A 25,037-nucleotide genomic window follows, 5' to 3' on the forward strand; every position below is an offset into this window, starting at 1 on the left:
TTACCTGTTTCATCCCTTCTGATGTGAGTTGTTCTTCACAGATTTCTCAAATCAGCAACAAAAGTACAGCTATTAGATTGCAAAAGCATAGCTCTAGCTCCAATATACGTAAATTCCATCAAAAAGACTTTTAAAGTAGTGCTATATCCCTCTTATGCTGCCTGAAATGGCAAAGGTGTATTAAAGTCTGTTTGATACCAAGGGGAGGAGTGCTACAGGCTGAGACAAACAGTCATTTACTACAACAGCATTCTTAAGTAAAGTGTAGATTTACTTTGGGAAATGAGCTGAGTGGGAGAGCTGACTACTTTTAGTTCAGCAATAAACCTATGCTTGCAGAACAGATTCTTTGCAGCAACTAAAGCTGAGAAATCCGAAGTAACAAAATTTCTTTGACAGCATATATACGGAAGCAGCATGTTAAGGGTAGTTAACAGTGTATATGTAAGTATGTAGTTTGAGCTTACAGTCTTAATATTTTAACCACACTGAAAGTAACTGGAGGAAGGAAAAGGATGAAAAAGACAGTGGCAAAATAAATAAATTCTGCATTTGCAGGAAATGTGAACATCAGACAACTTCTATATAATGAATAAGCAACAGCATTATGGTACCTTAACTAGCTAGCTTTAAAAATCCTAGGAACAAACCAATTAGAACTTATTTCTGATTCAACTTTACCACTGCTTCAAATCATCAGCTGAATAAAAAGCTTGAACAAAGAGGAAGTGTTTGGTAATACCATGTCTGACAGGTTAAAACAGTCTGGCATATGCTGGTCTGGCATAAAATGAAAGCCAAAACCACTGTATCACCTCAGAAATAGATGTTTGGAATGAATTGAGAGGTTTGTGTTTTAGGTTTTTTTTTTTTTACTTGTTAAGAAATGGGGATTGCAGTTTCTGCAGCCAGTGGAATATTAGCTTTTCCTCCTCTTTCAGTCTTTCCTCAGGTTAACAAGACTGAGGTTTAATCTTCTTTCCACTGTGATGAAATCCTGTTCCTTACCTCCTTTCAAGTCAGAGGGTAGAGAAAGGTGTACTTCATCAGCTCTCCTAATGCATCCTGAGGGGAGCAGTAAGCTGTGGTGGGGTCTTGCCAGCTCCCCCAGGTCTGCACATGTTTGAACCTGTGTATCTCTTTGCTTGGTGAGCAGTTGTTTGGAGAGAACAGACTTCTCTTTTGGGACCACTCATTTTCCTCTCCCTGACTGACTTGGCATCACTAGAAACTACTCTGGTGCTGGGCTTTCATCTCTAACAAGAACACTGACAAAATACTGGTAGGTTTGTTCCTTCCCTTTATCAAGCACTTCACATTTTGTTTCTTTTATTCTATGCTAGCACATTTTGATTAAGCCTCTGCACTTTTGTTAAAGGCATATCTCTGAATAAAGGGCAGATGCAGTCTTCCAGAGGAATTCTTCAACGTGATGTGCAGAAGAATCATGCCATGGTACAATAGCCATCTGCTATGTTTTCATAGCATCTCCTTGATCATTCTGTGCTCTTTTTCTTCTAGCAGTTGTGTTCTAGCATTCCCAAGCTTTAATTGGTAGTATCTGTGAATATGATGAAAAATGGGTATGTATCTACCCATTGTTTCTGTATCTTCCATGCTTTTAAATTGTTAGTTCATTTGAACTGTCTCTGAGGAGATGGTAACTTCTATTTTTTCAAATTATCTAAATTCTTATGACACTTCTGCCCTTACTTGTGCTATGACTGTTTTCTGACTTTGTTGTAGCTAAAACTATGGCTGAAACCCAGGTGCTGATCTTCATCTTTCCTTTGCTTGAATACCAGAATCTCTGGCTCATCGAAAGCTGTTCAGTCTCTGGTGTGTGCATGTCTCAGCTTTCTTTAGAAAAACAAGTTCAACACACACAACCTGTCAAAACTGAATTTTTACTGCCTTTTCCTGTACTGACCTCCTGTTTTGTCTGTCCCACCTCATTCCAGATCTCTCAAAATGTGGCTGCTTTTCCTTTGGCAGTCTTTTCTTGCTGTCCCTGTTGCAGTTGAACATGCTGCCTGTTGGAGCTATCCTGTTTAAATGAGTCTTGCCTTTGCTGGGGGGAATGGTGCTGGTCACCACTAGAGCTGCCATGCCTCTGTGCTCCTGTACTGTTCCACACAAGCAAAATGCATTCCTGGGGAAAAAAAAAAGCCCATGGCAAAAAACTTCGGCATGGCTTCACACACACACACACCCCCCCCCCTTCCCTTCAAACCTCTCATCACAGCTCTGTTCTGCTGAAAGGGAGTGATCCAACCTCACTGCATCCTAGTGGATTTTGTAGGGCTTGGGCATTGTGTTTACCAGTGGTCTGATTTCAGAGTTGGATGGGTCCTAGCTCAGTTTACTTAGAATTTTTTTTTTTTACCAGTGGTTTTTGTAAGCCTACAGCCTTAATAGCTGCTGGTTCAGGTGGTGGGTGTGAAAGAGGAAGCAGGCATGCTGTCTACAATTTTTAAAATCAATGACTAAATGATGGAGATAAATCTAGAAGTTTCAGTCAGTTCTTGGCTAGCTTTTCATGTAATCAACTGCCGTTAAAATATCTGCATATCAAAACACATTGCTAATGTAACGTGAAAGATAAATTGCCTTTAGAGCATGTGGGCAGAAATGGCTTGATAAGCTAGACATGAGTGTATCCCACCCCTTCAGTGCTCTTTAATCTTTGGTGGAGAGAGGTCCATGACAAACACGTGTCCAAACTAGTAATTGAGAAGACTATAGAGTGAAACCTGCTGTAGGTTTGTACCAGTGAGATGACAAAAGTTTGTTTTCTTGGGTTTTTTTCCCTTTGTGAGCCTTGTAAAGTAGGATCTGCATCTGTTGCAATGTACTCGCACTGAAAATACTCATGGTTTGGCAAACTGATGGGGCACAGCCTCTAAACAGCCCTTTATTTTTATGCATCTAATTTTCTGCAGCGGTTCGTAATGTGCCTGCTTATTCTGGCTGATAAATGGAAGTGTCTCTGTTTTGTGTATCTGTCTGTACCTTAATTATGGTACAGACCTTAATTTTATATGCTGTTACAGCTGCCTTATTTAAGTGCCTGTGCTAGATGCAGGCAAACAGAGTAGGAAACAATGCTGGAATCAAAGCTGTTTTCTTTGTCGCATGTTCTTCTAACGCTTTTGGCCTGTAATTGTACAGAAGTGTTGTGTGTAGTTACTATGTGCAGTGGGAGTCAAAACAGAAGGTGTGAAGTTCCCGCCTGCTTGCCCTGTGCCGTTCAGGGGCTGGTACCCGTTCTCTGCTCAGTGATGCCAAACGTGTTGTGGGGGTGCAGCTCGGTGATGTTTATTTAAATACAGTCAAGGCTAAAACATCATTCAGAGGCTCTCCTGCTGCCTGAAGGTGAGTCCAGCCTAACGGAAACTTCTGTAGAAAAACGGGGTCATTCCGTTTGCCACAAGCAAGAAACAAAAAGCTGTTTTGATGAAATGCGTTTTTATTTAAAATACTGCATTTAAAAAAACTATTCCTGTATTGCTGTGCGCTGGAGAAAATAAACCACTGAGCCAGACGCTGGTTTTGAGCGCTTCCTCAGCCGTGCCGGTGGGGCCAGTTACGGCTCTCGCTCACTTCCTCAGAAGACAAGAAGAACTCCGTAACCCCCTGTGTCCTTACGGTTACCAACGCGCCCCGCCGCCTACCGGACCGGCGTCCCCGCGCGCGCGGGGAGGATTTCGCCGCGGACCCCCTCTCGCCCTCCGGGGGGGGCGGGGCCCACCCGTGCGTCATCGCGGCGCGCCGGCGGGCGGCATGGCGGCGGCGGCGCGGGGCGGCGCGGAGCGGTACTTTACGCGCTGGTACAAGCCAGGTACCGCCGGGCGGGGGGGGCCGGGGCCGGGGGCGGCAGCGGCGGGGCGGTCACTGGTGTTTGTGCCCTGTTGCAGACGTGAAGGGGCGGCCGTGCGAGGACTTCTGCGTGCTGCAGCACTCCAACAGGCGAGTGGCGCGCCCGGGGGCTCGGGGGGGGGTTGGGGGCCGCCTCCGCCCTTTCCTGAGGAGAGGCGCCTGCGGTCCGCCCGGAGCCGCCGGGCTCTGACTCCCGGGAGCCTCCGGCTCTCGTTAGAGAAGGAACCGCCGCTGCTTTCCGGCAGAACACGGGAGCCCCCCGCCGCCTCCCCCTTTGACTCTCGCAGGCGGCGTAGCGAGGGGCTGAGCCCCGGCGTCCTCCCCCCCCCCCCGCCCGCCGCTCCTTTTCCTGGCGCTGGGAGGGGCGCAGCGATGGCTGCCGCCTGCTTGCACTTGGGGTGTTGAACCAAGAGGCACCGCTCCTGCAGAAAGGCCTTGAGAGGGACAGGTGCAAAATGCCAGGCGAGCCTGGGTTTTCCTGGAAGACGGGAGGATGGGAGGGCGACAGATCTTAGCCTTCCTCTGCCCTTCTGTAATTGCTCCTCCAGTAAGAACAGTGGCGCTTGAACTCTTCCCCTCCCCCCGTTGCTCAGCAGATTTTTAAAAAGGCCCCTTCAGTGCCCCTAGGGCTGCCCTCCCGTCCCTGCATCGCTCCTGCTGAAAGGGCCCTTCACATCACCTCCAGGAGCAGAAGAGCACATTTCAAAAGGCTTCGCCATCGTGACATTTAGAAGGAGTCTGTTTAACTTGGTGTCTAGGAAATTAATTGGCTCGATTTGAACATTTAGCTTTTTCTATATACAACTTTTTTAATTGCTTTTAATTGTACATTTATGTACTATGGACAGTGAATGCAAGACAGGAAATAAAACGTCATACGTTGTATCCAGTCATTTGGAATAAATCAACCCTGTACCTGCTTAGTTCTCCAATAACATACCTTACCTTCCCTAGCTCCCGGCCCCCGGCTCCAGCCTCCTCTGACTGCAGGGTGGCTTGGTGGCATCGTGGGTGTTTCTGGGGTGTTCAGTCCCTGAGGGAAGACCAGAACTTAACTACTGTCTGCACAAAAATGGGCAGTGCCAATCACTCGCGTGTTGAGGGGAGCTGAGGAGGTGTTCGTCATTCCCAGTGGGTTGCCTGCTGCTGTTTGTTAGGAATTCAGAGGCCCAGGAAGGGTGTGCTGGGCACAGGGTGGAACATCGCCTCGCCGCAGCCTTCAGCGCTGGGGCTTCGCTGTAGCTGCTTCAGGCGGTTCACTTTCTCGTTCTTTGGAAACAGAAACCCAAGTACCTACCTGGGAATGACAGGTATGACAGCAACAGCAAGACAGGACACCCTCACTTTTGTGCTAAATACTACATATGTAGTTACTAGTCTCAGCTGTCTCATACAAACAACAGTTTAAATCCTGTTGCTATGGGGGAAAGGAAATAAAAATATACCACACTTTTTCAAATATCTATAAAGATTATTTTGCTGTTTTGAATTCTGAAATATCAGGGCCCTTGGCTTCTACAGCAGCTTAGCCAAATGCTCAATAAAGTATTTTACCATTATTATGTGTGGGGCTGTGGCTCAGTTGGATATTTCTAAGCAGTGTAAAATTCTCTGTTGATTTTTTGTTTTGCCAGGTCTCAGCTCCAATAGATGACAGCTCAAATAGATGATTTGTCATCTTCCTCCTAGACAGAGGCTAGGGTCAAGAGGAGGTCCTGGTCCCTGTGAGCTGCTGGGGCACGCTGAAAGCACTGGCCAGGATCCAGCTCCCTCTTGTGGGGAGCTGCGCAGAAGAACTTGCAGAGAGGAGTGCAGGGAGATGGGTGATGCACCTGCAGGGAAAGAGCTGGTTCTATGCCATGGTTTTCTCTACAGTTACTGTACTAAAATTCTGGTCCTTGCTCTAGTTTTTACACTCTTCTTAAACAGAATAGCTTCATCTCTGTTCATTTATTGGCAAGTTCTGGGCTCTCCGTGTTTGTGCATTATTTGATCCTGCATCTGACATTTTGTAAGTGGGAAACTAAAATTTGTCTCTGATCTACAGCCAACAATTGTCCTCCATGCTCCTTCATTAGCTCGGGTAAATTGTGGTTTAGGTTACCCTACTCAACCCCTATACTGTCACCCAGACCTGTCTGTCCTTGCTTCCTCCCTGAGCCTGGCAGGTGCCCGTCCTGTGACTCCTGCTGCAGTTAAGCTGAAGTATCAGCTTAACTTCCCTGCTAAACTAGTAAACAACAGCTTTCACAACACTGAAAGTTTTGCTCACATTTCTGACTAGGAGTGCAAATGAAGTAGTCAGTATCAGTTTTAAATCCTACCAGTATAGGCAGAGAAGGTTATGGAGCTTGCTTACAGCATCTAAGAGCATGGCTTCTCACAACTACAGCATAGTACTTGTATTTCTTTTTGCAGAATCTGTGTCATCACCTTGGCAGAAGCCCATCCTCTTCTTCAAAGTGGAAAAACAATTAAAAGCATTAATTACCAAATCAGCGCCAACTGTAGCAGACTCCAGAATAAAGTCTCTGGGAAGTCAAAAAGGGTATGGCTTTTTGATTTGGTTAGTTTTCATTTTACTCTCTCACAGTGCCTGGGACTTTCTGCCCTTTGTAGGATAGGAACTTACCAACTTACCTCTGCATTTTATTTTAAAACAGCCCCTCCACAGTTGAAAAATTCAGACTTTCTCAAGAGGTGCCTAACTGTCGCGGTGCTGTTTTTCTCCTCTCTCCCCTGATTTTAATCTGATGAAACTGCAAGTCTATTATTCTGCGAGAAACTTAATTATGGCTAAATCTGTAAGGTCTTAACAAGCCTCTATTTGATTTGTGCACATAACTAAGTTGGCATCTTCCCTTCTGCAGGGAAGCACAGCTATGTAACATGCAAGGACCTCCAACTATCGCACTTCCTTGCTTTGTTCTGAGAAGCTTACAAACTTCTGTTGCTGATGGTAGTACTTTAAAAAGCCCTGTGTAATTAAAAGTGTGTGTGTGTATATATATATATATTTAATGTTTGTTTATTTTTCAAATGCAGGGAGCTCAGTTTTTAACAGAACTTGCCCCTCTGTGCAGGATATCTTCATCAGATGGAGAGGAATACACCATTTATAGGTAAGGTTTTTCCCTTTCTCTTCTTACCTTGACATACCATGAACTTCCACTGAATCAAAACACTTTTGCAGTTGTATACGAGGGCGACTGATAGAAGTGAATGAAAACATTCTTAGCAACCCCGCTCTTCTGCAAGAAAAGGTAAGACACTTTCTTGCTTTTTATTTTCTAACTTTTATTTCGCTGCTAACTTCAGTCTTGCTTTTTAGCCATCAACTGAGGGATACATCGCAGTGGTTCTACCCAAATTTGAAGAAAGCAAGAGTATAACTCAAGGACTTCTGACGCAGAAGGAGTACGAGGAAGTTTTGTTGAAACGTCTTAATTCTTCTTCATGAAATTAATTACACAGTTATCATCTCTGTTTGATACTAAATAAGCTACTTCTGTTGTACACCGTAACTTTCATGGGATCGAAAGGCCTAGCGCCTGTTTAAAAGTGGAACTTTAACTTGATTCATACAAGAATAAACCAGTTCAAATAGTTTGTATATTAAAATTTGCTTTCTCTTTTTCTCTGAATTCTAGTACTACAAGTTTTTTAAATAAGCACAGAATGATATGTTGGAGAGTATTTATGTTCCACAGCCAGCTTTGTTTCTGCTCAGTGCAAGCATAATACATACAGAAAAATCATGTGATTTAGCTGTCACTTAATTTAGCTTAAACTAATACAATATGGAGTTTGGCAAAGGTGAAATGAAAATAAAAATACAACAGAAGCCTATGTACAAAGAGCAGATAAACTGGAAAATACGTATTTCACACCAGGTTGTATTTTCATGGCATCCTGAAGTCAAATAATGCCTTTTGTACAGAAGTTTGTCATAATCAGTGTCTATTTTCTTAAGTTTTAAATGGTATAATGTAAAGTCTACATAATACTTCAGTGGTTCTACATGCAATTCAAATTCTGCTCCGTAAGTTTTAATAAAAAAGGAAGCAACAACTGCCATCTACAAATAAAGATGGTAAAAGAAAAAGGGTTTGAGTCAAGAGTATTAATCACTTAGAAATACACTTTTGGAAATATGAGTCATGTCAACAAGATTAAAATTCAGTGGTGCAGCTATTTGAAGAGGGATTTTTTCCTAGAAACTACTTCATTGCAGGTATAACTAAGATAACATTTCAGTGCTTTAGGCCACAGCCTTTCAGACTATATTCCTGATTCTGCTTTATCAAACACATAGACTGAAATAGGCCAGAGATGAGTTTACAGACTTCAACAGTAGTGTTACATAGAGCATATGCAGCACAAAGTTCTTTATATAAAATGTCTATTAGCAGCATCTTTGGGTTGAAACATCCAGTAAGACATTCATAAGCATTAATTACAAAACTGGTAATCAATAGTGAGCATAGGCAAGGCATTCACATTATAAAAATACAAAACAATTAGACTAGTTGGTGTTGTAATTGCTAAGTAATGGGACATCTATTAGATGTGACAAAGGTCAACAGTTTTAATTCAAATTAACCTGGTTTGACTTTCCATAAATGAAAGTAATATTGAAAATTCAGCAAGTGTTATTTTCAAATGGGAGTTCCTGCATTTCTAAGTGCTGTAATTACTTGCTCTCTAAAAATGTCATGTTTGTTACATGATTTTCTAAAGACTTGGTGCCAAATGTCTCAGCTCTTCTTTCTGGAGTATGTGCATTTGTAGCAGTTCGTATTCTCTCTTCTCTCCATGGTGGAGCAGGTTTAAGACAGCCATTTCCTGCTTTATTCTGTATATAGAAAAAAATTTCTTCAAACAAACAAAAAACCAAAAAAACCCCAACCAAACAAAAAAAAAATCTTTAAAATACTGTAGATGAATCAAATACTCACCTTTCTCAGTAATTTGCAGCAAAGGGGAAGAAGTTGGCATAAGAGAGTCATCATGTTCCTCGTTTTCAGAATGCATGCATCAACCTAAACAAGACAATTGAGAGTAAAGTAAGACCACTCATTACTTTTCTTAGGCAATTGTTTAATGCATGAGATGAGATGATAATCTATTTCAAGCTTGACTAGGTAATATTTGTCCTTCATAAATCCCTTCTAATCAAAAGGTTTTGCCAACCTATTTTGAATTTCTCTATATAATACGTGTAAAGCAACAGCATCCTTCTGTTAACCCAAGACTTGAGCTAGGAAGCAGAAGGGAATGACACACATCCCAGGAGAAGGAACTAATAATATAAAACAGTAATAAAAGTGTCTTGGAAAGGAGCTCTTACCATCTGGGTATGATTCATCGCAATTCTTCACGTTTTCCCTTTTGTTTTATGTCCTATCAGCATGATTTAGAAAGCCATGCATCATGTAAGCCTTACCTCGGTATGAGTTACACTGTGAGTTAGCTAAATCTTAAAGCATTTGAGTTTATGCCTGAAGTCTAACACTCAGCACAGATCACAAGTCTCGCCCTCGACAAACATTAATTTGATAGCCTATTATCACTATGTAGTGATACATCACACTGTACAAACAGACTGGAGTTCCCATTTAGTTTAGCTAGAGAGTGTACAACAAACCAAGCGGTAGCCCTGAGGTGCTCAGTTTGGTTTTGAGTGGCTTGGATGCTCTAGCCAGCTTCAGTCCCTGCTGTAAAATTGAAACATCTTTTCCATAGCTCACTGGAAACAAACATCCAGGTGCACAGAAATGGTCTTGCTCATACTGATCATATTGCTGCTCAGGGGTACTCCAAGTTCTTCAAAAAGCCTGACCTCTATTCCCTGCTAAGGTTTGCGGATCTATTTCTCGTGGTGACAATGCTGAAACTTTTATGGCAGCTGTATACATACTTACTTATAACACATATGAATAATATCAGAATAAACTCTGGGCAGTCTAGGGTAGACTACCTACTGAGAAGCAAGCATGTATTTCAGTAACAGTCTTTGGCATTTGGAATTTGTTACATTTATGTTAAGCATCAATAATAACAGAATAACAATAATTACTACAGTATTACCTTCATTAATACTTTGATCACTGAAGTCCTTTCTTAATGAGGTACGCTTAATTACAGTTCATGTTTCTCTGAATGAAGTTCTAGTAGATTACAGTATTATTACTGTAATCTCTTGGATTACAGTATTATTATATACAATATTACTCCATCTCATAGTATTCACCTGAAAATACTCAGTTGCATCATGATAGAATTCCAGTACCTCCCTTTATCTAGTGGGTAAGCTGAGGGAGATGTTGATGGAAGTTCTTTGAAAGAAGTTCTCATCAGTAAAAAGCAATATAAAGTAGTAGAAGCCTACAGACAGCTTTCCACCTGGTTTTTTTGTGTTTTTTTTTTTTTTTTTTTTTTAAGAGCAGTCCTGGAACACCCTTGTCTTGGGAAACATTTCTGTAAACTCTTTCACTAACAGTGAAATCCAAAACCCAAATGATGATTTCAGTACTTTTAGTAATAAGAAGGAAAAAAATCCTATTATTTACATTATTTTACTGATTCTTAGACTCTAAAGTTGATAAGCTAGGGGTAGGGAAACTGTTCCTTAAAATGTTAATATCAATGATATGTCTGTGGCCACTGGACTGGTTAAACGAAACTTGGATAGCCATGCTCCCTAAAGAAAGCATTCATGTAAGCCTGTAGAGTAATACTATCCAAGCTATCCACTGGCAGGCTTCCATGTATGCTGGGGGCCAGTGTACCATATTTTGCCTCCTATCAAACTCTCAGCATGAATGAGGGGGTCAGGTCAGGATAAACTTCACTGAAGCCATTCTCTGGTAGTAGGGAAAAAAAAGGAAAAAAAAAATTTAAAAAGTCTAGAAAACAGTAGCACCCATGCTGAAGAAAATCCTTTCTGAGACAAGATAGTGTGGTAAATGGCTTGGATTACAGTTATCAGTAAGGGATGTCCAAATAGACAAAACATTTTCAGCAACGGGAACAGTTCTTACTGTTCTTCCTCTATGCTTCGCACATCAGCTTCTCAAAATACATTAAGTGCAAAACAGTACTTGAAGTAAATTCCTCTTCTACATAAGGAACAGGAATGATGACATATTGCATAGCAGAAAAATGCTTGCACAACAGCATAAAATTTTGTACTTATTAATTTTTATGGTCCTCTGTCAATCTAAGAAGTTCCGCTGTCATGAACTGTTTCATATTTTAACAGGAGCATAAATTAGTAAATTACTGTATTTCAAGACAAGTTAGATCTTACTTTCAGGAATATATGTAAGTTTTACCTTACCTTTGTAAATGTAGCACTTTTACCCTGAACAGAAGCTTTAGCTGTTATCTGGAGCTGCTTGCACATAGACATCAGTTTTTCAGCCTCCAAAAGAAGCAAAGGTTTGTCATCATCATGTACCTGAAATGTGTTTCAGGAAGACAAAACCACTCTGTGTTAAAGACCCTGATATTAAGTTAATGGGGAAGACAGCACAACCAGCTTTTAAGCAGTATCACTAGCATCATAAGCTGAGCAGCTGTTTTAGAGGTCATACATCACCTGATCAGAAAAGGCATGAAGAGCTGAAGCAAGCTTTGTGCCCTCTGTAGCAAAAATCTGAAAGAGGGAGAAAGCATGTAGAAAAATGAACCACAATGAAAGATGAGGCTCTTTTTCCTTGTTGTTTTAATAAACAGCATGCTATTATGTAAAAAGGTAGCAGGAAATATTTGTGATAGTTGTATACATATATGATTAACAAGTCAGCAGTTTGCAGTGACTTCTGAAATAACAAGCTACACTACAAATTGCCATTCTCCCAGATAAGCAAAGTTTAAAGGCTTTCCCTTTACATATAAAAAAACCTGATTTCCAATTATTTTTTTCACTGTAGCAGAGTTTTGTGGGTAGATGACACCTGCCATGTTTGTTTACTGTCCTGACAAAGGTAACCAGTCTCCTGTTAAACACAGGCATGTATCTTGGGAAATATCACACCACATTCCTTCATTTGACCCCTTGTCTTTTGTTTGTGTTATTCAAATGTTTACATCTTACCTCTTTCTCATGAAAATACTGCTGCTCAGACTAGGATGGCATATCTGTTAACACTACCAGGGGCTAAGCTAAGTGACACAATGAATACTACTAATGCACTGAAGTCCACTATATTTGCTGTAATGCCAGTCTGCTATTCCTACTCCTAACTGGAATCTGTCAGTTTAATGAATGCTGTCTTAAGCTGCTACTGGAACACTGAAAAGTCAGCTTTCAGAAAGTATGTACCAAGAGTTAGGGTGCTTAAAATCTACAGTTGCCAGTCAATTCATGGTACACTGTACTTATGTGTAAGGAATCAGAGAGTTAAGTTCCAATTTGTTCTTCACTCAGAGTGCCTAACTCCTATTTTGTTAAAAATACATTACCTCTGCTTGATGAAATAAATCTTGAGTAGTTTTCAGAAGTCCTTCTCCTCTGTGGGAAATAATGAAAGCAGAATATATGCCATGTATAGACTACAGATTATTTTGCCTGCTATTTGCAGAATTTATAGCATTTCTCTCTCTCTCCCATTCACACCACTGAACTGTAAAATATCACTCTTTTAGAAGATACTATGCACAACAATAACTTACTACAGGAACTGCATTTCAAAATATTATATAAACACCTCAGTGGCTAGAGCACTATTGGGAAATTGGCAGTGGTTCAGCTCTCATCAGCTGAACAAGGGAAAAATCCATGTCTCTGGCATACTGAGTATTATTGGACTAGTAGGTAAGAAAAAAATCTCAACTCTTACAAAAAAAACCTCCTAAATTCTTTGAATAAGAAAGCTGACATTGCATGGGCAAGTTTCAGAAGAACACCTTTCAGCACAGCAAAGATGAGTAATTCTAATCTACAGTTATATACCTGTGCTTTAATTCCCTTAATTTTGAAAGTATTTATGAACATGCTTCTTAAAATGTTTTCCATACCCAAGAGATATTTAAATAGCTGTTCTGCAACAAAACAGATGTTCAGCACTTCAAAAAACCCTAATTTTATTATTAAACAGCTTAGAAATTTGCAAGAATTTATAAAGCTTAAGAATAGAAATTAAAGCTCCTTTCTGAACGTGTCACAATTATTATAGTTTGAAAATGAAATTGTCTTATTTCTTATAAACACTGTTAATGCTCTTTTTCCCACCAAAACATGCTGCATACACTGTAATTACCTGGTAAATAAATACATGGAGTAGGCCATACTGGACATGCCCTGTCCATGCTGCACGATCTCATTCTCCTGATCCTCCCATTTTTCTGTCTCAGAATCCACATCAGATGTGAGCAGATGCAATTCTAGTCCAAGTTTTGCAATTTTTGCCTGTTCCTGTAAACAGTAACCATATTTACGGCACTTGAAAATACATTCTTCAGACGAGAAAAAAAAAAATTCAGTTTTTGTTTTTTGTTTTTTTTTTTTTTTTTTTTTACGAAAATGACGGCATCTTACCTCAGTATCTAGTTTGACTGGCTTTAATGCTTTCAGATTTGCATTATGCTTCTGTTTCAAACAAAAAAATAATAGTTTTAAATAAAAGGGATTAGTAATCATTTTACTAACAAATCATAAAAGGTGGCTCTATACTCAGAGGCAGACTTGGCAGGTGAGTTCCACTGGTTCGGATAAACTTCTCAGTATAAGCTGAGAACCTGTTCTGATCTGGCTGTTCTCCTGAAATGGCATGTGCAAACAGGGTCCGTGCCTACAGTCACCCTGAAGTTTCAAAGAAAAGACCTCCTCCACAGTTCTCAGACTCCACTTCCTCATGCAGTACCATCTCTTCCCCTTACCCTCTAAATCCTCAGTAATACTTAGGAGTAAATAAAGAGTCTTGATCAAGTACTACTGCACTGATTTTTCCATCAAAGATGCTACTGATATAACAGGGACTTGGAAGTTGATCTAGCTAGTAGCGAGCTGATCTAGGGTACAACCCATGTAAATGCTAGTGTGACAATCTAGCTCATTATCCTGTCACTTTGTTGAAGTAGCTAGAAACAAATACAGACACTTTATCTTTTTATGGGTTTCCTTCTTTTATTTAAGTCATGAACTATCTGAAATACTAGTCTGGTTGCGAGCCAAATATTGGCTCAGCCTGAACGATAATTAGTGGTACTGATGCGAGCGGACTATCTAATAAGGCAGAGCTTGCCAACTGCATAACACATAGACACAATAATTCATTATTTGTTTCAAATCAATTTGCATGTAGAGAGCAGCAGTTCCTGGCTTTAACTTCATGTGCTGGTGCTGTCACTGTGCAAAACCAGCAAAAACTAAACGGTCATGGGAGCCACAGTCCACATTCAGAAACTGCACTGGAGTGCAGAGGAATGGAAAGTACAAAGTTGGTGTCATAACTTGGAGGGAGAGGTGTGAGCCACTGGAGAAGGTTGGATGATACGAGTGCAGGACCGAGATCCTTGTCTGAGAATCTGAAAAGGGCTGCTATTCCTTAGTGGGAGTACTTGGGCAAATTAGGCTCAGTAATGCCTGCAAGGGGAAAGAAAAGCACTATTCATTGTGAACAGCATCAGAAATAAGCTCCAGGAAGTCTCCATCTCTCACTTGAAGAGTCTGAGCAAAAATAAAGTACTACTATTGAAGTTCCTACTGCAAATTTGCTGCTCAGTTTAGCTTTCATGCCATTTCTCTTTCCCCATCCCAAAATTTTTAAATATTCTGAATCTTATGAAAGTCTACCCAGATTAGACACTGTAATTCTGCCTATGTATTAGAAATGCTGATCTCATATAGAAAGATTTACCAAAAAGTGTAAGAACTGATACTTCTAATTGTCATTTGACTTTGACCATATTGTATATTAGAGATGCAATTCAAGAAATGCTGGTTTTAAGGCAGAGTCTTAAAAGAATCACAGAATCACAAAATCACTAAGGTTAGAAAAGACCTGTAAGATCATCAAGTCCAACCAACAACCACCACGATGCCCATTAAACCATGTCCCACAATGCCACGTCCACATGTTCCTTGAACACCTCCAGGGAGGGTGACTCCACCACTTCCCTGGGCAGTCTGTTCCAGTGCTTCACCACTCTCTCTGTAAAGAAATTTTTCCAAATATCCAGCCTGAACCTCCCCTGGCGCAACTTGAGGCCATTTCCTCTTGTCCTGTCACTAGTCACTTGGGAGAAGAGACCAACACCCACCTCTCTGCAACCCCCTTTCAGGTAATTGTAGAGAGCGATGAGGTCTCCCCTCAGCCTCCTCTTCTCCAGACTGAACAACCCCAGTTCCCTCAGCTGCTCCACATAAGACTTGTGCTCCAGACCCCTCACCAGCTTCGTTGCCCTTCTCTGGACACGCTCCAGCACCTCAATGTCCTTCTTGTAGTGAGGGGCCCAAAACTGAACACAGTATTCGAGGTGCAGCCTCGAAGGAACACAAAAGCCTAACTAGATTTGTATGTAAACACAAACTTTGGGCTACAAGGTATGGCAAATACTTAAGCTGCTGAGCAAAGGGTATTCAATAAAACCAGCACTCTAGCACAGGTAAGTTTTTCTATCCACAAGTAACTAATGAAATCTCAGAATATTTGTCAGATTTGTAGTTTTCTCCATTCTAGTATTCACTCACACTATTTGAATAGGAGAATTGGTAAAAACCAGATAAGCAGTTATTCCACTTTTAAAACATGATTTGACACTCAATACTATAGAGAAAAATATACCTGTGCATCAAGCACACACATGAATCATCACTACTGCTCTGTCCTCAACTATGGCATGGTCTAGGATGCCACTCATTACCCGCAAACAGCACAGTAGCAATTTAAAAGAGATGTAACAAAATCTGTAATCTAATTAGATCGACAGGAACAGTGTGGCTTCTGTGCAGGGACAGCGTGGGCACAGCAGACCTCTGATGGAAGTAGGGAGAGAAGAGGCAGAACTGAGAGTCACAGCACTGGGAAGAGAGGCAGTTCCAAAGGTTAGTGCATCACTTAGGCAAAGAAATTACTCTGTGAAGATACTCTGTTGTCTTATGGACGTAATCTACATTTCCTGTCTACTTCAAAACTGTGTATTAATCATAATCCCCCAAATCTATGAATCTTGCAAAATTCAAAAGGCGGCAGCAACCTTTCAAACAACAACAAAGCAGAACTGTTTAAATCCTGGGAACAAACTTTTTATTGAAAGTATTTTTAAAAGGCATATGAAGCAGTAAGTGGGAATCTGACTTCAAACCTCTCTTCTTTAAATTTTGGCTGAAGTCCAGAAACTATGTAGCTTAGTCAAACCGGTGAGGGACAAAAACCCTATCAGAAGTCACTGAACCAATCTTACTTTCCAGCCTCAATATTTAGTTCCATAACTGTGAAATTCACCCATGCTCACTCAACCTAACATTACATTTTATTTAAATCTGCAGATTGGATTTATAATGTATGACCTCTTCTGTTGTCATTAAGGGTCAGAAGTAGTATATTGTCTTTGAAGTCTGAATTGCATAACAGCAGACATGGAGACAAGGGATCATTTCACACCCAAATTCCTCAACACCACAGGTTAAGGAGAGAAAGCAAGAAGAGAAAGAAACAAGCTAGTGCTTACTGTACCTTCTGAGATCATTCTTCCCCTTTTTCCTACCCGTGAAAAGATTCAGTATGTAGCAAGTGAACCAAGTGATAGCTTACTCATGTAAGCTAACAAGGTTTAGGAGGTTTCCTAACACAAAGATGCTCTCAGAAAAAATGTAATATCAATTATAATCATCTAAGCTTATTAATTACCTCACAACTAAACCTGGACATTTGGTGTAGCTTTTTGCTCTGCATTAAAAACATTTAAGACCAAAGAAGGAAACAAGAACCCATTATTTGAAGAGCCTACAACAGGCTCAAACACGTCCATTTGTTCCGAATTGGTCAACTGAGGCAACGTCGTTTAAAAAAATCAGGTTACCAAGACATGTTTTCAGTATGTTGCAGTGTATTCTTACTGTTTTAATAGTAACAATGCATTTTTTATTACATAGCATGACAGTTGAGTACGTAGTAAAAAACATATTAATGAACAGGAATTAAAGCTCATGTACAATCTAAGTGATTAAGCCACTATGGTAACTACTTACATAATATATGTTTGTTATTCATTTAATAAATGGACAAAGTTTTATATTTTACTGCCAACCATCCAGTCAGGATGCATGGTACCCAGATATTGCTATGTCCTCATCAAGGTGTGACATGGAAAGAAGTCAATTAGTTAATAGCAGATATAAAGTAAATACAACAATGCCAAAAGCAACTTACCCCTGGTCTAGGCAGTGATAGGTAGACACGCTTCTCTCCTATGAAGAACACACACATTTACACCAAAATTTGTATGCAGATTTTAATCAGTCGGATCACATGCCTTACTTCATCCTTCCTTAAGTTGCAGTACTATAAAAACTAATTACTTACCTGCAATTCCTCCTCTTTGAATATTGCAGAGGATTCCCTCTCCGTCTTGTGCTTCCAGAGAGACAAGCCAAGAACTCTGTACTGTTCAGATTTTAGCTCTCAGCAACTGGCAGTTAAGAAAGCTCCTCTGAACAGTTTCCCCTCAGTAAGATTTCTAGTCCCCCGTCTGCAATCCACAAGTGACTAAAGAAACCCTCTCCAGTGACTGAGTAGCTATCACTACATGCACTCATTTTGTTACAAAGTACAGAACACACAATAGTAGTTCCACCTAAAGCTTTTCTTGGCATGGTTTGGGTGGTCTAAAATTTGGAGTAGGCAAAGCCACTAGTGAGAAATACCTAAGCAGGTCTTTTTAAGTAATGCCAATAAAACCCTCCTGTTGTACTGTACTATACATATCCCATGTGCATTGTATTTTACAAAGAAAAAAATTCTATAGCATTTTACATACTTATTGAATTATTTCTTATATCCCCAGAAGCCTCAGATATTCCAAGTCTGAGCAAAACAAACAGAGAAAAAAAAAAAATCTTTTTAGGTGTTACCTAAAAGTGGCTAAGAAGAGTTTATCAGCAAGAGGAAACAGTGCCTAGGCTCACAGCCTAGGATTAGAGCTCCAGTTACCAGAAGACTTAATTATCTACGAAGACTTACATTTATTACAATAGATTCAGGAGAGGAAAATCTGCTAAATAAAATAAAAATAAAATAAATAAGAAACTTAAGAGCTAGTGAAAAATAGATTTTACCTGAAGAAACAAAGGGCTACTATAATGGATATTGGTTTGCATCTTTATGCAAAACCTGGTTTGCATGCAGATGATGCATCTTGACAGACAAAGGACAAGCAACAAACCCCTACTACAATTGCTATTTCCTCCTTTTGTATCAGCTCCTAGAGAAATTCCGTTCTGAGTCCTCAAAAGACAGTTCTCTTGTGCATTCATGATTTTTTTTGAAAGTATGGTCTTTATCTCCTGACACCGCAGAAAGATCATGAGCTCCATGCTTAGGCAACTGACTCCTAAAAACCAAATTCCATTAAGGTGACAAGTGTCCCTCAGCCCTCTTGATAAGTATGAAAAATGTAATTCTTCCTTTCTAAGATCACCTTTCCCTTCCCCTACCCAGTTTTGCGAAAGATGAAATGAGCTATGAGAGCACAAACTGCCTAACTATTTTTTTCAGACTGCAGAGTTATTCAGATATTAATTGCCCAAACATGCATCCAAGCAGTATTTCTCACTAAAGACTGATACAAATTATGGAGAAGTGATTTACAACATCCTATGTATCAAAACATCAGCTAAAGGGCATGTAAGAAAGCATGTAAAATGTACCAAGAACAAAAGCTAACTTGTAAGTTTAAAATGCTGTAGCATAAAAGATCTCCTTGGTGCCACGTAAAAACCTGGTGCCACATTAAAAAAGAAGTTCAAACACAGAAAGCTTTGACATAACAAATGGAATACAAATGCATACTGACAGAACATACTCCTCGCACACACAAGGTGGGCATTCAGAATTATGGAAACCAAATGGAAAGAGGTGGTAAACAGAAATTAAAAAAAAAGAAATTTGTTTTTGCTCTTCAATCAATTCCCATTATTTGGCTTTTCAAGTTTAGTTGTTCACCATATTCAGAAAGAGGAAGGATGTCACTATTTATTTCTTGGAACATTAAAAAACCCAGCACAAAACAAAACAAAAACCCAAAACACACATACAAAAGAACCCACCTCACTGGACCCACAAATACCAGACCTTTCAAAAGCGCAGATCAACTCAGGCCAGAGATAATCCTACTTCATCAGAAAACAGTTAATTACATCAGTATAGTCACAGAATTTATATTTGATTCAGTTAACAGAATACACTCATATTTTTTCAGGTATTTAATTTCTTTAGTTTGTAAGTTATATCTTTGCTATAATAGCAAAAGGCATTTCGCCATATTACGATCTTCCTTTTATTTCTTCGAGTCTGCCTTTGTTTTTCCTAATATATTTTCTCTAACATGTTTTTCCTTTTTTATTTTTTCATTTGAAATTAGTTTTTGTTATTTCATCCTCTTTGTCTTCCAATTCTCTGCTTTCCAGTAGTTCCAGTCATGTTTTTCCCTCCAAAATATCTCTATTTCAACTTCTAAATCCTGATTGTTATCTCACTTCTTATCTGAGAGTAGGATGGCTGCATCCCTGCTTAACCCTTCTTTCTAGAACTCTCATTTCTAAATTCTGAAATTCTGATCTGTATCCCCAGTTCAGCAACTATGGCCCTTCCAAGTCCTCACGGTCATTTAACTCCTCTCAAATCAAGTGGGCAAAACAAAAGAGGAGGGCAGAAAAGGAAGTTATCTTCATAAGTCATTCTCTCACTTCAGACCACGTTACAAAGGAGCAATCAGGGGATTGTTCACGTTCTTCTCCAGCATGTTGAAACCAAAAAGTTAGAAGAAAAAAACCCCAAGAGATTGGCTGACATCCAACAGATTGGATCAATGAGAGGTACTTTCATTAGGTGACTCATCTCAAAGTGCAAGAGCGTCCCAGTTAAGCGTCTAACCTGAACTAGTAATTCTGAGAACAGACCCTCCCAGCTGACAGGAGCCAGCCTCTAGAGGAGCCCGGCTCTCTCCTCAGCCCAGCCCAGCCGCGCAACGTTTCAAACACCATCATTGTGCAGAATGGACCTCCTCACCGTTGGATTAAGAAGTGGTTTAGGATTAAGCAAAGGAAGTCCAACTCTACCTCACTGTACAGTTCTGCATAGCAGAGACATTTTCAAAATATACGTGAGGGTTACTGCGCTGCGGTGTGCTCACCAACCTTCCCCACCCCTACGTGAATGTGCACCCCCCTCCCCGAGACAAGCCCATTCCAATTTGGGCATGATCTGGCACGATTACATTAAAACTGAGCAAAATATCGCTTCATCTCCAAGCTAAATCTGGCTCTCTATCCATATGCGTTTTGAACCTCAGTATGAGAAATACCTAATTTGCTGATGCGAAAGAAACGCTGGATAAGGAGTTATGCAATTGCTCGTAAAAATAAAGAAATTAGTATAGACAACATGAATCTAGTGTAATCAGAAAAATGCTTCTTTTATTTGATGTGTCCAGCACATTTAGTCACCATTCGATTTTTGCCTCTTAAGCTGTATTCTGAACTCTCTAACAAAGCCAAACATTTAAATTGGTAGTACAAAAATACAAGTTTTTAAACTGAGGAGAAGAAAGAAAATATATACCTTCTGACTGTAATTCTATCTTTTGTTACGCACAATCACAATTCTACTAGGAATAAAGCACTTGTTACATTTTAGTCTGAAAATGAAGACACTTTTACCAACCTCAAGACAAGTATCATGAGTTACGAGAAGAATAAAATTGTATAAAATATTGTAAAACTTCATTGTGTTTGGAGGCAAAAGTTTTGTGAATGCTGCTCTTATAATCTCTTAGCAAACAAATATTTTAGTTTCATTTATTTATTGGGTCATCAGTCATGTTTTCTAGGAGAAAAAAAATGTTGAAAGTGGCAAGGTAATTTTACAGTATTTTCTGGAAGCAAAAAGGTGGAGGTATTTGGGTGAGATTTTTTCCCTTTTTTTTTTTTTTTTTGGATGAGAGTCACTTTGAAGTCCAACAAGAGAAAACAAGCAAACAAAAACGATTAGCCCGCAATACAGAGAAAAATTTTTTAGAAGATGGGTGGATATAGGAGACCAAGTTATTTCTAAGAAGATAGCTGACCGTCAATATGAAACAATCCAGATTCAGAGAGAAGTCCCTTACTAGGCCAGGCCACGAGACAAGGAAAATGGAGACATGATTTCTTAAGCATCATTTTGGCAATACAAGACCCAATACACCCAAGGCCATATAAAGAATACAAGCTACGCTTACTGTCTTACCAATGGTGGTATCAGAACACTTTATGCTGAAAGAAAGACTGAGCAAACGAGAGACACTAACAAGAACAGACTCATCTGGCTATGCCAAACAGAAGACAGTCTTCACTGCACCCAGGCCCACACACGCTATAACCTTCAACATGCTCGGCAACACCTACCCATTCTCTCTCCTTCAAGCAATGACATTGAGTTGCCTTGTGACGCTTTAAAGAAATTGGAAAGTACCACTTGTGGAAAATGACTGTTACCTGCTGTCAACAGCCACAAGAGAAGAGAAAGTTACTAACTACAGGAGAGGCTAAGAATCTGCTCAACACTTCAAGAACTATTTGTTTGGAGAGCTAAGTATATGCTTTGCTGTGGCTGCATGATTCTCATCTTATTATTTTAAAATATGGTAATATATGTGTGTATACACACACATGCACACATATCTATAAATATATAAAAAGGTTATCAATCAAGCCTGCTAGACCATTGTCTGAATATGAAAAAAATCAGATACTGCATGATCAGCTCTGCAAATTCCAAATTCATTGTTAACACATTAACATTAGAGTAATACCACATTTTAAGTTGTATTATATAAAATTTAATGCCACGTTTAAAGAAAGTCAGTATGTCCTTGGCTCCCAAAACAAACAAAAAGCCCACTGAAGGTTAAAAGGCCCATAAACAGGATCTCTGATTGTCACACTTCTTTATATGGCACTCCGGACCAAGATGGAAGAACAAGTAGGGTAACAATCATGTATTTCTCAAATGCCTCAAATTCCCAGTAACCTGCGCTACACACAATTATTGTAACCCCACTCAGAATTTCAATATACGTTTTCCTTTTACAAGTTTTCAGGCTCAGACACACATTCATCTAGCAACCAGCAGCAACAATTTAAGATATTACTGTTCTGTCGTTGGTTGTTCACCATCCTCACAACACTGGCAGAAAAGAACTGCTAACACAAAAACCTGATCAAGTACAGAAAGTTAAACTGACAAAATAAACTCTGAAATGGAAAAAGGTCTCACGTTAATAGCAAGATGAAGTATTGTATCATTGATAAATTAAAACCTTATGCAGGTTAGATGACACTTTTTCTGTATCTTAGATACAGAAAAATGAAGTCCCTTACTTAACTAAATCTAAACTTTTAAACCTGAGTGATTTTCTTAAAAATACAAGACATTCAGTATTACTATGTATTACATTCTATCTGTATGCAATTATACCTTGAAGACGGAAACACATAGCCGCAAGAAGTGCGACAGGCTACACTAAAGACATTATCTGAAAAAAACAAAATTAAGTTAGATAAAAATGAAAAACCAAAAGGCTTCCATTTTTAAGGTGAATTACCCTATGCTAAAAGTAAACAGTGAATTTTTTTTCTTAAGATTCCAAGGTTTTCTTTCTACATGTTGTACAAATACCAATAAACTTACCAACCAGAGAAAATATCCCAAGATTGTGCAGAGTCGTCAGAGATTCCATCCAGGAGAAAGGACAGCAGTTTAAAAATCAAATAACTACATTCACTACATTATGAAGTGAATACAAGGCAAGTTGACAGTACAGAATATACCTGTGTGTATATATATATTTTCCAGAAATATAGGAAATTAATTAAACATGTCACACAAACAATTTCTATCTTGATTGTCATGAACTGATAGGTCCTAGACAAATCAAAAGGTGGGATGAAAGCCCTACCCCCCTAATATTTGGACACCACTGGCAAAGAGCTGTGTTGAATACTTTTGTGTCCTTTGAGAGTTCCATTTGATTTTGCTGGAACTAATCACAGTGCAGAAATTTAAATATACCTAATTTTACACAAATCAGGCCTTTAGTTTTCTGGCTATTTTTCTTTGAAAAAAAAATCCAATAAGGACCCTATTTGACATCTATACAAAAATAATATGTGTATTGCCACCTAGATTCCACATTGCCATATGGGACGTGGGACTGTTTATTGCGCTCTTAAGAAAACAGTATTTCCTAAATCACACTTCAAATTCTTAGACTACATGTTTTGAAAACTACATTTTTCTATTTCTCCATAGCATTCTTACCTCTTCTTCCTTCAAACACATCATTGATTTCTCTTAACAACATAGACATGTCACTCAGTTGAGACTCCCAGGCCTCACAGAACACCTCAAGATTTTCTTTTGCAATCTTGCTAGATGGATGTAATGCCAGTGTTTCTGCAGCAGAAATTATCTGGACAGAGAACAAAATATTTGCTATTGGAAGTCCTAGCACATAGTGTTGCACATGAATTCACAAATGCCTTCACAGACAAAACACAAAATTAAACGGCTACTATTATGTCTTTGTACTGTATTCATTCGACATTTGCAGGCTTGATGATCTCCCTTGTGCATTCTTTTAGCTACTGCCCAACATTAAAGTGTAAGTCTTTCTTAGAAATGCTTTTAACAGTTCAACATTAGGTCTCCAAAAAACAGATACAAGTCATTTTTACTGATTTATGTCCAGTAGAAGTGGCCAGATAAAAGCTAAGCATACCTGTGGGCCAGTGACCTGAAAGGTATCTTCTGCATGTATGCAAGTAATCTCGAGGGGCTCAGTTCCAGAAACATGCCTCAGTAAGCGACACATCTAAATATTTTTTACAAATTTAAAGAGAAAAGAATGGTAAAAAATATGCTTTCATTAGTAGTGAGAAAAGGTGCACATGCACAAACACATATTCACAAACACAAAGTTATTGATAGTCCTTTCAGAAACTTATTGAGGACCACACAGCTGGGTGTCTCTCAGGGAGCATTTGTGATAAAAACAGGGCTAAATCCTGACTTGGAATCTGTAGAAAATCACCAAAAGGAAGACAAGTCTTAATAAAGAAATAAAAGTAACAACAATTTCACATATTTGTGACCGAGTAAACCTGAAAGTAGTCAGACACCTACAGAACTTGGAAAAATTGTAGCATAAACGCCTTCACCAAAACAGGCTTACTCAGCAATTCGCAACCATGTGGAAAATTCGTCTTTTCATCATTCAGGGGACTGAATTATCACTGACCAAATCAGCGTCAAATTAATTTAGGAAAGAAATACTGTTCACTTCCACAGTAAGCAAAATGTAGTCTTTTTTTTTTTTTTAACGATTAAGAGTGAACTTTGGGCTGAGAAGGAACATCAAAGTTTTCAGATCAAAGAAGAATTTATAAGACAGAGACAGCACACATGAAACTAACTGCACTGGCCATCACCAGAAACGCTATAAGGCCTCACATACAAACACTATTTAACCTCATGGTTATGCCTGGGAAAAAAAAAAAAAAATAAAAAAAAAAAAATCAGTGTCTCACTGGAACACTAATTAGTCACAGAAAAAGGAAGTTCTAAGAGCCATGACCTCTTAGTAGTCTTGGAAGTCCTATTTGTTCACATGTGTGAATACTACCATACGAAACCATGAATGTATTAGCACATGAAACATACACACTGCTTTTCATGAAGGAGAAAAGATTTTCAGTGGCCCTCGTGACTGACAAAAACTACACAAGATCTTAAAAACAGTCAAGTTCACTGCATTAAGAAACTTAACCTTACATTCCCAGCATTCTTAAAATGAGTCTTTGGATTCAGCTGTTGCTGGACGCCTACTGCTTGAAAGAAAAAGGCTATCATCTCTACTTGGATCCAGAAAACTATTTTTTAATGAATATTTTA

The 25,037-nt window shown here is 39.4% G+C and overlaps 2 protein-coding genes across 2 annotated transcripts in view; one reads left to right on the forward strand and one right to left on the reverse strand.

Moving 5' to 3' along the window:
- Positions 1-3,783: 3,783 nt before the first annotated feature.
- Positions 3,784-7,492, forward strand: ABITRAM (actin binding transcription modulator). The gene is made up of 6 exons (XM_059836068.1): positions 3,784-3,841; positions 3,918-3,969; positions 6,298-6,427; positions 6,925-7,001; positions 7,073-7,142; positions 7,211-7,492. Exons 1-6 carry the CDS (start codon positions 3,784-3,786, stop codon positions 7,337-7,339), a joined length of 516 nt encoding a protein of 171 aa, XP_059692051.1. The 3' UTR covers positions 7,340-7,492.
- Positions 7,493-7,637: 145 nt separating this feature from the next.
- CTNNAL1 (catenin alpha like 1) overlaps positions 7,638-25,037 on the reverse strand; it is a 57,956-nt gene continuing 40,556 nt past the window's right edge. Inside the window, exons 10-19 of the mRNA XM_059836067.1 lie at positions 23,866-23,958; positions 23,406-23,556; positions 17,259-17,296; positions 13,424-13,474; positions 13,146-13,300; positions 12,349-12,397; positions 11,483-11,539; positions 11,222-11,341; positions 8,838-8,921; positions 7,638-8,734 (exon numbers count right to left, since the gene is read on the reverse strand). Of these exons, the coding sequence (XP_059692050.1) occupies positions 8,573-8,734; positions 8,838-8,921; positions 11,222-11,341; positions 11,483-11,539; positions 12,349-12,397; positions 13,146-13,300; positions 13,424-13,474; positions 17,259-17,296; positions 23,406-23,556; positions 23,866-23,958 (960 nt within the window). The 3' untranslated portion in view covers positions 7,638-8,572. The remainder of the gene's footprint in view (positions 8,735-8,837; positions 8,922-11,221; positions 11,342-11,482; positions 11,540-12,348; positions 12,398-13,145; positions 13,301-13,423; positions 13,475-17,258; positions 17,297-23,405; positions 23,557-23,865; positions 23,959-25,037) is intronic.

The sequence above is a fragment of the Gavia stellata genome, chromosome 3, assembly GCF_030936135.1.
Source record: "Gavia stellata isolate bGavSte3 chromosome 3, bGavSte3.hap2, whole genome shotgun sequence".
Taxonomy (NCBI): Eukaryota; Metazoa; Chordata; class Aves; order Gaviiformes; family Gaviidae; genus Gavia; species Gavia stellata.

What these genes read in the sequence shown, in the direction of transcription:
- ABITRAM (XM_059836068.1), top strand. Translation starts at nt 3,784, where the DNA reads ATGGCGGCGGCGGCGCGGGGCGGCGCGGAGCGGTACTTTACGCGCTGG. An exon ending in TACGCGCTGGTACAAGCCAG is followed by an intron (nt 3,842 to 3,917) that starts GTACCGCCGGGC and finishes GCCCTGTTGCAG; the next exon opens with ACGTGAAGGGGCGGCCGTGC. An exon ending in GTGCTGCAGCACTCCAACAG is followed by an intron (nt 3,970 to 6,297) that starts GCGAGTGGCGCG and finishes TTCTTTTTGCAG; the next exon opens with AATCTGTGTCATCACCTTGG.